The 13,095-nt window shown below is 37.5% G+C and overlaps 1 protein-coding gene across 2 annotated transcripts in view; it reads right to left on the minus strand.

Moving 5' to 3' along the window:
• Window positions 1-1,669: 1,669 nt before the first annotated feature.
• The window catches only part of LOC116851673 (T-box transcription factor TBX20-like), a 109,422-nt gene continuing 97,996 nt past the window's right edge, over window positions 1,670-13,095 (minus strand). The window contains exons 5-6 of one of the 2 annotated variants that reach the window (XM_032831327.1): window positions 8,405-8,481; window positions 1,670-6,684 (exon numbers count right to left, since the gene is read on the minus strand). In XM_032831327.1, the coding sequence (XP_032687218.1) occupies window positions 6,105-6,684; window positions 8,405-8,481 (657 nt within the window). In that variant the 3' untranslated portion in view covers window positions 1,670-6,104. Of the gene's footprint in view, window positions 6,697-8,404; window positions 8,482-13,095 lie in introns of both variants that reach the window. The other variant, XM_032831326.1, reaches the window with a different exon arrangement.

Genomic DNA, 13,095 nt, shown 5'->3' on the forward strand with positions numbered 1-13,095 from the left:
GAATAGAGATCAGCTGAAAAACTCGGGTACAAATAGAAAGATTCCTATAGGAGGTTTCCACTTAGACAATCGCTTTCAGTTGTATCAATCGAATTTTGATACAGCTGAATATTCAATAGTTGTTTACAGTTGTGATAACAGAGATATTATTTTGCGTCAGAATTTTTATTTCATCTCTACTCATTGCTTAGATACTGCTCTACTCATTAAACTAAATTTTTTTTGTGTATGTTTGAGAAACTTCTTTTTACTAGATTAAGTCTATAGAGCAATCTGTCGATTAGCCTTTGTCTGATTTTAAAGTAAATGCCTCAAATGTCTTTGTGCGTCCATTATTTTGATTACTCCTTTGTTTCTGGAGTAAATTAATAGACGCAGGTTTCATTGACGATCGCAAATTGTTGCTAAAAGTTGCTTCAAATTGTGACGAAATCATGCTAAAAGATGCGAAAAGCAATGAAGTGTTCAGTCTTTGCTGGTGTGACCAAACGCAGGATTTATCGCTCGCAAAATTTATTTTAGCGCACTGTCAAGCAAAAACTAATCGACAGATAGCTTTATATTGTCATACCTTAATAAAGGAAGATTCTGAAATACGGTAATAAAGATTTGGCTAAATTTGTTCTACTTCTATATTAGGCCATATATTTTTCGAGCGACTCTCGAAAAAATCCGGATTTTGCTGAAGATTGTATTTGTTTGGATATATAAAATTTAAAAGAGAGTATGAGAGAAAATCGAGAACCATATCGAAGAATCAATGGAAATATATAAGAAGCATTGGAAATACTGAATAGAATACGAAGAGAAAAGAGTTCGATTGAATTAATTTGACAATGAACGAGACGTATTTTGTTTAAAAGCAACTGAATTTCTGGTTCTTAGAACTGAATTTGGTTCATAAAAAGCCTATTTTTTTAACGAACACGCGTTTGGCTTGTTTATTGTCAGGTTAATTTAACGAAACTTTTTTCCCCGTGAACTTTCTCGAAATTGCTTGTCTTGCTCGAACTTTTTTCGGATTTGTTTTAAAAAACTTGCAATTTACGTTTATCGCCGTCGCGTTGCGATGCACTCGCAGCGCGCTAATAAAAACGACGGAAAGGATGTGCATTCGCGAAAGCGATTTCGTGACGACGCGTCGGCGGACGGTCAGTCTGCTTCGTCAGCTCGCTTGCTTTCCCAAGCAGATGGTGACTCCTTCATCCCCTAATCGCACGGTCGGCTAGAGGATCGCGTGATGATGCCTTTAAACGAGGCATCCTGTAGCTGGTTAACCGTACAGAACCGCCAACATTTGCCTAAGCGTGTACACGCCAGGCCTGGACAGAGAGAGAATCGTTCTAATCAGAATAATGGTCTCTTACTACTATTACGGTTAGGACTTACCCCATGCCAAAGATGAGGAAGGAAGAGCAGACCTCATGCACGTTCCACGTGTTTGTAGAATAAACTGCTGTGCGACGAAAATGTTCTAATTGCCTTGTTAGTTTTAATACGCGGCTCATGTGATGGCGACAATTATTGCAGGGCAACTGTTGAATATATTTATTGTTGCGTTTTTCGCAACGATAAAATTAGAGTGTTATTGATATATTGTTATAATTGTGTGTGTGTGTGTGTGTGCGCGCGTGTATAATTAAATTTGTTGTAACTCAGCGAAATGAATATTTTGAGGATAAAAGGAAAAGAAATTCGACGAGAGAAAATATCCGGTACAGTACATTCGGTACAAGAGTTTATTAGGGTTTATTTACAAGGGAGCAGCTTGCACAGCAATAGGTGTATGCGTCTTCACAACACAAGCATTAACAATATAACGCTCTACACTAAAGCTAGTCGCCGCGGCGATAATAATCCTTTAGGCGCTCGCGAAGAACGCGCTCGTATTACTCACGCTTTTCTCTGATTCTTCAGAATCCGTAAATGGACGTTCGTCAGTCGCTTTTCTCTCGAGAATTCCCGAGGACCGTCGAGGATCCTCATCTCAGGAGATTGATTTCTTATTTTCTAGGATACTCCGATTTTTGGAACTCACCAATCTTTGGATCGTTCAATTATTAATTATCTCGAGATCTTCGGATCTTTTGCGGTCTCAACTTTTCTTCTTCTTTTTCTTCCATTTCCGTGGTTCGGAAGTGATTAAGAATTTCGGAGGAAGTTGAAGTTTACGAGTCTTTGCGGTAGACTTGCGGTAGGAACGTCCAAGTCCCGGATAGTGCGCTTTTCATTTTTGAACGCGTTCATTTCACGTTGTCCTCACTTCAGCAAATACGGAATCGAAACATAAATAATGATAACAATAGGCTCGTGATACGAAATATACAACTTATGTTACAAGAGATAGTGGCGTAGTTACCTTTTACGCGCGTCGCGACTGGGTATATGTATATCTATATACAAGTAGTTGTCGTACAACTTAGTTGCCCTTAAGGATGCATATACGTGTATTATGTCCGGCAATTATGCCGCCTCGAGAGAACCAGAATGGTTACATATTTACAACGTTCGTATTCTTCTTCGCGCGCGCGCTCGCTTACTTTATATAAGAAAAAGCGATGTGGTCGAAACGATGTCCGCGTTCAACAGAAGTGAGTGCTTAGTAAATACTTCATAGTTATTGTTTGTGGTTGGAGTATACTTTTAGATCATTGATATATCCTAAAGATTGTATCAATCAGGAGCAATAATCACTAAACGCTCATTTCTGCTGAACGCATGCAATGGTGTTCGCGGATGCTCAGTCTCGCGGATGCCTTACTATTCACCAGATTGATAATCATTGAACATTTTCGACTAGCCTCATTTGTTTCTAGCTACGTGTTTTTTCACAACTGTTGATTAATTCAATAAGCAGGAGCTTGCTCAAAGAAAATGTGACATTTCGACAGTTTGACGTATGCGTCAGTAAAAAGTGTTATTCGCTTATATGTAATGCGTAATTAGAAGTTATCAATTAATTATTTGCATTCATTTTATATATGTTAACCTCGTACTTATCTTTCTTAACATACCTGCTCTTCTTTTGCTGACTGCGTGTTATATATGAGCGGATAATCTTCTTTACATGCAAAACATTAAACTATCAAACGTTACTTTTTTTTCTTTGAACATGTTCCCGCTGCTTTTGATTCATCAAGAATCATGAGAAGTGCATAGCTGAAAATCAATACGGCTGAAAAAAGGCTATCGATTCAATGTATAATAAAGCATCTGAGGGACTGAGTATGTGTGTTCTTTCCGTATAAAAATACACATCTGCGAAGAAATTATTTTGATAATATAAAACAAAAGATCATTGAGTGACACAAGATTTCTTAACGAATGTAATTTTAAATTGAAATTATATTTAACATTAAATACATCTTTGTATATCGCTAATAACTATTTGCGAAATATCCATTTTTTGCCAAGTCTTTAGGTATATGTATAGAAAAAAGCAAATAGAAAAATTGTAACGCGATGCGAGCAGTTCACTCAATTAATAAAACGACTAGTCGAATAATTTATCTTGGATTGAACGTAAACGTGCCTCTCCACAGTTTCCAAGGATCTCCGCGAAATAAATTTGTATGCGTGTGTGCGCGCGCACGCGTGTGTGTGTGTGTGTGTGTATATGTGTGTGTGACGCCGCAGGATATGTATTTCGCGTAAAAATTCCCAAACAAAAAGGGAACTTATATAATGCAATATCTCACAATAACTTTTCTCGGCGTTTTCTGCGAGTGTAACGGATCCTTCTTTCTCTTTTTTTTTTTGCTTTTTTCGTGCAACAACATTTTTTCCTAACGAATTCGCAACAATGCATTCGTAGGTGCATCCCGACTACCATAATGGCGGCGCGGTCCTATCACTTCCGATCGTCGATCGAGGTGTAGATATATATACCACAGAGAGGTCCGGGGCCTTTCTCGGTCCCAGAGAGTCCGGCCGCGAGACAATAGAATTGTCGACTCACGTGAGAGGGCTCGAGTCCTCTGTACTTGCCACCATATTCGCCAAAGGTCAAGAGTTCAGTCGCGAGAGGCGATCAACATTCAGAGACTCGCGGAGATAGTCTTACGTTTCTTTTCTCTCCCGTTCGTTTGCGCTTCTCTTCTTGCTGTAGCGTGAGAAGGACAGAATGCAACGCCGGTGATGCCAGCTCGACCGCACGAACGTCGAGAACCTTTGACACCACAATTATCGTCGCTATTCACGCCGGGTTCCGCGGATTTCGGTCGATATCGCCGAGTTCCGCAAGCGACATCCTCCCGATGCCCTTTCCTCTCCTTTCGAACGTCTTGCGGCGCGTGACGCGCCACGCGAGAGGGTTCGCCAGGTGAATTCTCTCGCACATTCGCCTACATTCGCGTTCAAAGCATGCGAAAAGAATCGATCTCCGTCACGCGAACATTTCATATAACGTTTTATATCACATTATATATAAATGGAAATATTTTCTTGCACAGTCATCCTCTATTTTAACGAAATGGAGACTGATTCTTTCGGAATTTCAAGCCACCATTCGACAAACATTGCACGTTTAATTAAAAATGATAAAAGAATAAAATAAGAAGAGGAAAAGAGAAAGTCTTACGATTTCCAAGGGCATATTTCAGAAACCGCAGTTATAAGGAAAAAAGAAATGTTTTAAACTGTACAAATGACACGATAAACAACATCGATCTTCGTTGCGCTTAAACTCTTCTTGTCTTCATGAAAAAGGAGTGTCGCACGATGGTGAACGCGATTCTCTCGCGTAACACCTTTGAGGAGATATTGAATACTGATATAAATTGATTCTTGGATGTTGTATTGTTTTTCTATTTGGTTGTATAGAATTGTTTATATAGAGTCAGAAAGTACAAGTGTCATTGAATAAAAAAATATCTCAAAAATTTTGTGAATAAAAACAATTTGTTTTAATGTTTCTTATATAACAGGAGGTACCGCGTCATTCATTGACATTTATATTTCACAGAAAAAAAGTTGGACTAAATTAATCTGAAATATTGATAAGACTATTTGATGAATTTTGAAGGATCCATAATTTTAGTAAATTTAACTAGTCAAATTTGGTTTATTTATAATCAGACAAATTTAGTTACATGTGCAATAGTAGTAAAATTATATTAAATATTAAATCTAATAATAAATATTAAATCTAATAAAAAATATTATATCTAATAATAAATATTCATATTTATTATTAGAAGTTTTATTAATTTTTTAATTAAAAGTTGTTTCTTCACTAAAAGTGTTAGTATGACTACTTTCCTTGAAATTAACCATTTAATTGATTCGTTGTTACAATGTATTTGAAAAACGCATATTTATCCTGGTAGGATTCGAGACCGAGACTTCTGGATTGTGAGTTGTCTGTATTACACGCTATACCACTTTTCCAATAGATAGATTTGTTGTATATTGTCTACATATATTGCGATCAACGTGGAATAACAGGATATTTGATTGTGATAATTAAAAATTTAATTTTGTACCAACAATCGTTTAACCAAATATGTCATATCAATCCAACTATGTTTTTTTTCTCATATGATCATAATAACCAGACATTTGGATTACATATATACGCAGCAACCAAACTCTGAGCAGTGTTTCATCTAAATGTTCTGATTGCACACTAGAATATCTCGTTATAATAAACAGAATTTCTCTTTCCATCAAGACTGGTTTAACCAAACATCATGTTAATTTAATGAAACCCGTTTTTTTCGTGTTTTATTCTGTATAAGCATTTGCAATTCTATACAAACAAATAGAAAAACAGTCCAAAATACGAAATTGCATTATGTCGGTGTTCAGTATCCTTTTAATGATCCGTGCATTTCGCAAGTGTGTCGACGTAGCTTATCGCTACGTTCTTCGGTGGCGGAAAATCTCAACTTTCGTTGGTCTTTTCTCTGTGAAAAGGTTTTGCAATCGTCCGACACCATATTCGTGACACACTACCGGAAGCACTTTCTTTTCAACGAGATCGATGAATTGCCGTCGTGTGCGGTACGACCTCGAATTTTAAAAAATGTCGAAGCCCACCTGGAGTCCATCTCGCCCATTTTCTACGAGAAGAACACAACGCAGTTTCCTAACTGAGCCGGCGACTACGAGGGTGACAGGTCCTGCGCCTCCCTGCTGAGACTGTCCGTGGGCGACGGAGTGGCTCTTCTGGACGGTGACGGCGACGGTGCGGCCGGCGTCGAGGACTTCGGGGCGGTCGCCGTGTGATAGGGTGAGAATCGGTGATGCGCCAGGGCGAGGGGTGACGGGTAGAGTGGTCGAGGCGCCGCCGGTCCCGTCGGATTCTGCTGGGAACTGGAGGCGGCTAACTGCTGCTGATGGTGCGCCGCGGCGAAGAGAGTCGGTCCAATGGACGAAGCCCACCAGAGGTGGCCAAGTTGTTGCTGCTGTTGCTGCTGGTGTTGTTGTTGCTGCTGTTGGTGGCTGGTACTAGCTGTTGAGGCACCCGGGTAAACCAAAGCAGGGCTGACCAGTTGAGCGTAAGGGCTGACGGCGACAGCCGCCGCCGCTCTCAGCAACATTTGAGAACGCGCCGCCCAGAGGGCCTTCTCCTCGAGGCTGAGATTGCTCACCGCGCCAGCCTGGAGCTGTTCCATCTCAAAGGGCAGTCGAGGAGGAAACCTCAGCGTCTGCTGCTCCGCCAACATTGACTCCATCGTCTCCCTGAAAGGGAAGCTGCTCCATTATGTATCTCGTCTGTCGTTCGTACTCTTCAAGGCGACATCGTGGCGGGATCTCTTCCCTTTTCTCCTTCTCTTTTCACGCACGCGTTCGACATATTTGTGCTGTTGTTATCAACATGTGTTTGGATTGCGCTCGTGAGAATTGCTCAAATTGACGCTCTTTTGAATCTTCTTTAAATGCCAGATTTTATAGATAAACAATTTTTTCGGTTATGCAAATAATTTAGTAATTTAACGTTACGATGAAGGTATGTTACAAAAAAGATTGACAATGAAAATAAGCAAATGAATCAAAAGAATCAATAAAAGTCTAAGCAAGATATCGCAAGATTGTGAAATACATATATTACATCCATAAATAAACTGATAAAGAAATAAGGCACTGAATGCCTTGAAAAATCAATCAATTGTTATTCCGATCCTCTTCAGTAAAAGTGAAAAAAAGAAATAGTGCACAAATAAGGGAGATGGTGGTGATATAAAACAAGACTGATTTCTTAAATAATTGCTGTGATCTGTCTGTAACTAGAATAAATATAACCATTACAGTCCTTATTGACCACTAAAGGAATCAATACCACGTTTATAGTATTAAAATAAGTTGATTTGTTTTTTGTTCTAGTAAACAGTTTTATTAAAACTTTTCATAAGCTAAGATACACAAAATTTTATTCCAGTCTTAATTGATAAATTTAACATATTAGCTATAATGTGTCGATTACTAATAAGATTAAACTTCAAAACTGCAGAGATAGTAATTTGCAAATATTTTTTTTACTTTGTGATTCATTAGATTGTTTGGGAAATAATAATAGGGGATAGTAATATATGGAACAAATTCCATATTGCCACGTTTTATATTTCTATGTTTTATGCAGTGAATGTGAAAGTAATATTTTCATTTGCAACTTCTGTTCATAAGTTTAAAGAATATGTATATAATTTGAATTATTGAGCTTAATTTTTTTGATTTTCCTAAAAAATTATTTTATTTATATTTTTACAATGTTTTACATTCAAAGTAATTTAATAAAAAAATGTTTTAACATTAACAGCTTTATAATAACAAAAAATAAGTTTTTCTTTATTTTCATGCCTTTCTAATATTACTATTCATATTTCTCAAGATCCCTTCTTGCACTACATAAACAAATTTATTTTTTTCTTAATAATTATATAAATACATTATAAGAAATATATCTGCTAATATTTCTGATCGTATTTAATACGTATTTGAATTATTACATTTAATATTGCATTTATTGTTGAATATTTCGTCTAAAACAAACAAGTGGTTTATATTCCTATTTTCTCCGCTATTATATAGATACGGATCATTAAAAAGAAGACTACAAATGTGGAATACCGGAAAGACAATGCATACCTCAAGACTGGCACGCGAGTGACTCATTGGTTTCTCTTCTTTCCATTTCCATTGAAGAGAGTCGGAATAATGATTGAAATATTTCATTAATTTTTCGGTGCGGTCAACGCTACATTTTTTTGTTCTTTTATGGATATAATGTGTCTCGCAATCAATATTTTGCGTAGTTTTTATTGGCTTTTATGATCTATGCTTGATAGTACATCTAATAATTTATTCAGAAAGGAGATCGACGTACCCTCGCGCATCGTTCCAACAATGAACGCTGACGGGGTTAAATTCACTGGTGTGTAATCTAAGATGTCATGCAACTCACCTCTCGAAGTCGGTGAGACGGGAGGAATCTCGAAAGCCCTTCGCGAACGGATTACTGTCGATCTTGAGCTTCGTGATCTGTAACAGGCAGGAAAAGCGTCGGTTGGTTAGTTCGGGTGGGAGAAGATCGTACGCGCAATCGGATTCGCAGAGGATCCGGTCACCCTCGGACTTGTATTAACATCGCCGATCTCTTGCAAATTCCCCAATCTTATTACCGGGGCACGCAAGCGCAGGATCGCCGTTGCTCCAAGGGAAAATTACGTCACCGGGCCAGCAACGGCGCGTGGCGGAAAACGGCCGGCTGTTTCGAAACAGTTCGTTCCATCGATCGGGAGTCAACGGCTCGTAAAATTAGAAGAAGGCGGAGAAGCGTCGTACCTACCACCGTCACCAGAGAGCGAAGGGCGAGGGAGGGTGGAGGGAACTAACGGGAGAGACCATGGAATCAGGGGGATTGGAGAAGAGAGATAGGGACGCGTCGCTGATGCACGGGAATCCTCACGAAGCGTTACGCCGAGCGAAATCGCGCCGGGGATGCATCGGCTAGCTCCGAGATTTTTCTGGCAGTTGGAAAATGGGAGGAGACGGGAGAGAAAAAGAGTAAGAGAGGCAGCGTAACAGCTGATTCATCGCCGAGTCCGATATTGTTCCTGACCGAGGTGAGATAAGCGGCCGCAATATCGTCGCGATATACGAACGCCGCGCGATAGTTAACTCCTCGATAAGGTGCGCTCTGTCGCACAGTAGAAATTGAACGGATTTTTTTGCTTTTTCCCTCTTATTTTCCCACTATATGTCGTGGACAAAGTGAAGTGTTCATTTCATGAAAGCGGCGTGAGAGAAATTACGAGACCCGATAAATCGACGGAATTAGGTAAGTCTACTTTAACGAGGTTCTAAAGAAAAACCAAGATTGGATAAGTGAATATTCTTTTCTAACCAAAATGTTAACCCGCCGCGTACAATATTACGTCTATAAGTCTCGAAAGAATATTGGATTATTACTCATTTTTCTCAAGAGAAAACTTAAAAATAACGCAAGCCTGTTTGTTTGATTTTATTGTCCTATCATCTTGTAACTGAGATTTTTCTATATCTCTCGAAAAAGGAATATATCCAAATTAATTAGATATTGATTTTTAATAAAATTATAAGTTTAAAATTTTAAAGTTTAAAGTTTTGCAAGTTTAATAGACCTAGATTGTACTGTATATTCCAAAAAATATGATTGCACGCGGGTGAATATTAATATATTAAGATTTTAAGCTTAAAGTTAATGGCTTATAAAAATAATTCAGTTAAGTTAAAAGTTACATAAACAAAGACTAATTTTATTAAAAGTAAAGTTAGAGTTAAATTAACTTATTAAAATTAACAATTAATTATGCAAAGCAATATACGTTACTTAGAAAATTACCTTTTTAATTGTAAGTTAAATTTATGCGATATAAAAAGATACTCTTTTAATAAAATAGCGATTGCGTGTTTTTTGTATGCTCAGAATTCTATACAAGAAAAGAACATTGGTACTTAGAGATACAAAAAATATTTTGTTTGTATTATTTTTTATTTTTTTTATTTTATATTGTAAGAAGCTCAAAATAATTTTAATTTACTTAGTTTATATAAAAAAGTTAATAAATTAGAGTTAATGTATTTTAGTATAATTAGTTTAAGTTAAAAATTCAATTATTTGAAATTAACTAAGTTAAGTTAAAAGTTATTAACATTTAACTTAATTTTTAACTGCCTAACTAATTATCATGCAACCTTGTAAAACATGCAACAAATTCTCCGACATCATTATTATTACCATTATCTAAATAGTCTAACGAATTATGTGTACACTAATAAAAAAATTTAGTCAATTTGAAAAAAATAATTTGTTTTGAATAAATGATTTTCTAAAATGTTACCAATATTTATTTGAATTAAAAAGAAATATTGTTCAGGATGCAATATTTTTTGCAAACTAATGAATTATTTATTAGATTTGATATATATAAAAGGAATTGTAAAAAATATTTACTTATTTAATTATTTTATATATTATATTTAAATATCGAATGACTAAAATTGAATAACTATTTATCAAATTTGAACTAAAAAATTGTTCATTTTAAAGAATTTTTCTTTATTCTTCTTCCTTGAACAGTTCTTTAAATTCTTTAAAAATTCGTGTAAGAAAAATACTTAGAAACTAAGTTGCTTCCAATGTTACATCACATTTAAAAATTCTCACTGGCACTGGTGAGACTCTAACTTGGACCCGTGAGGCACCTCTGGATTATGAGTTTGTTGCTTCAGGCACTACACCACTTCTTCGATCAATATAAACGTCTTACATTTTGTCTATATGTGTTGTAATGTGTTGTAAAGTAAATTAATCATTAGTTTGAAAAAATATTTGTTTAAAGCTATTTCCTGAATTTAAATATATTAGATTTTTCAGTTGTTAAGAATAAGTTATTCAATTTGAACGGTATCTTAATAACATTTATTCGTTATTTAAAATTATTTCACGTTGAATACAATTTTTCTTCAATTTTATTATATATATTTTTAAAGTGAATCATTGCTTATTACAATGTAATAAATAACCTCTTATTGCAACTAAAACATATTTGAATAAATATATTTATTTAGGTTGAATACATTTTTTTATCAGTGTATTGTGCTTTGCGAAATTTTACAGTAAAGTAATAAATAACTTTGCATTTTCGTTATAACATACTTGACTATTATTATACGATTATCGTCAGCTTAGCGTTTCCTCGGTATTAAAGTACCTGATAAATGGTTTTCTTTCTTTCTTCCTTCCTTCCCTCTTCCGCCCACTAGTCCACTGTCTCCTATCCCTTTGGAGAGTAAACTCATCGAAACATTCTCCGCCACGCTGGGGCACTCTTACTGTGAGAGCAAAGGACGTTTTGTTCGCGGCCGCGCCACTTGAGGAATCGTCGACCGGCGCGGTTGGTTGACGAGAGGAAATCCGAGAAAGTTTGTCTATGTGTTCGACTACACATCGTCATGTTTGTAGTAGTCTGTAAAGTGGCTGGACTGTTCTCTACTTCTCCCTCTCCTCTTCCTCGTATTCTCCCACTTTCTCTTTCTTTGCACATACACAACAAACAAACAAACAAACACATACACCCATATCTCTGTATCTCGTTCTCGCGTACGCCACCCCTACGAAAATCCACCCTAAGTCGACCCTGCACCCTAAATTGGGCGTTTTGCCTTACCTACGAGGCCACCCACGACGTAGCGGATGCACAGGTGGCCTCGCTCTCAAAGTCCCCTGTTGTCAACCTAACGCGCGACGCCCTTGCCCTTGCTCTGACTTGCCTTGCCTTTCCGCTAACGCCCTCGCCTCCGCCACCGCTTGCGTCTACAAAAGCTTCGAGGCGAGAAATTTCGTCGGCCAGATCCCGAGGGATATACCTGGTCGAAGCCCGTAGTTTCCAAACACGAGGAGACGTGTTGGACCAATGAAATTTTCCGCGCGTTTAACCACGAAACGAGTCAGCATTCGCAAGTCACAAGATGCTCACGACCATGAAAAGCAAGCTAACGAGGGTTCTGACACGCTTATGGCTTCTAACGAATGATGGACAAAATCTAGTCAAACTTTTACGATCTTCCGTCTATTGTTGTTTGTTTTATGACGATATGGTTAATTCATTTTCAGCTTGTTTATCTGTGATTATCATTGTTGAAAGACATCACCCGAACATCGACACTAAATAAATTTTAGAAAAGAAGGAAGAAGAAAAGTGATTTGTGAAGTATGGTGTACATTTAAGAGACACTCACTTGAAATTGAAGCCTGATCTACAATATGCTTTTTATTATCTGCATTTTTTATCTTTATCTTCTTTTGACTTAAGCTTTTAGCCAGAAAAGAATAGAAAACAAAAAGCAGGAAGCAAAGAGTACATTGTAGACCAGATTTAAGAAGCTGAACAAGCTCACAGAAACGACTTTTCTCGGGTTGGAAATTCGGTGATTAGACGGCGCGTTAATTAGCGCCGTCCCAAAAGCACGGGTGTTCGTACGAACGAACGTACGCATCGACAGTACTAACGTAAAAATGTCAAACAAGCGCAGTGATATCCCTCGACATGGACCCATCCAATTTCCGCCCGGCGAGCCAACAGGGATAAATCAACCTTGTCTTCCGGGTCGAGTGTCACGGACGAGATGTGTCGCGGTTCGTTCGAACGAGAACACGTTCCCGCTGCTACGGCTCCGGGATACCGACGTCTTTCGGGGAGAGACCAGTGCTACACCCGAGACGAGGCACAACACGCGGGTATTTATTTGGAAAAGGGAGCCGCTTGTCGCAACGCCGGCCTCCCCGTAGGTGGTCCAATTAATCTTTACTGTTCCAAAATTCGGCAACGAATGGCAAATAACGTTGCAATTTAATGACACCCGATTAAGATACTTACAATTAGTATTCATAATTTTTAATTAAAACATCAAAAAATCAAATTCCTCTTAAACGATACTGTAAATTCGACTATGTTGATGCGTATGTTGATGCTAAAAAATGTTCCAGACTTCTAAAAGATGTCTTAAAAATGCACAATTAAGATAGGATAAATAAAAGAGGGAGAGAGAGAGAGAGAGAGAGAGAGAGAGAGAGAGAGAGAGAGAGAGAGAGAGAGAGAGAGAGAGAGAGAG

Source organism: Odontomachus brunneus, unplaced genomic scaffold (genome assembly GCF_010583005.1).
Source record: "Odontomachus brunneus isolate Ranch 3 - 2012 unplaced genomic scaffold, Obru_v1 Obru_scaffold_186, whole genome shotgun sequence".
Lineage (NCBI taxonomy): Eukaryota > Metazoa > Arthropoda > Insecta > Hymenoptera > Formicidae > Odontomachus > Odontomachus brunneus.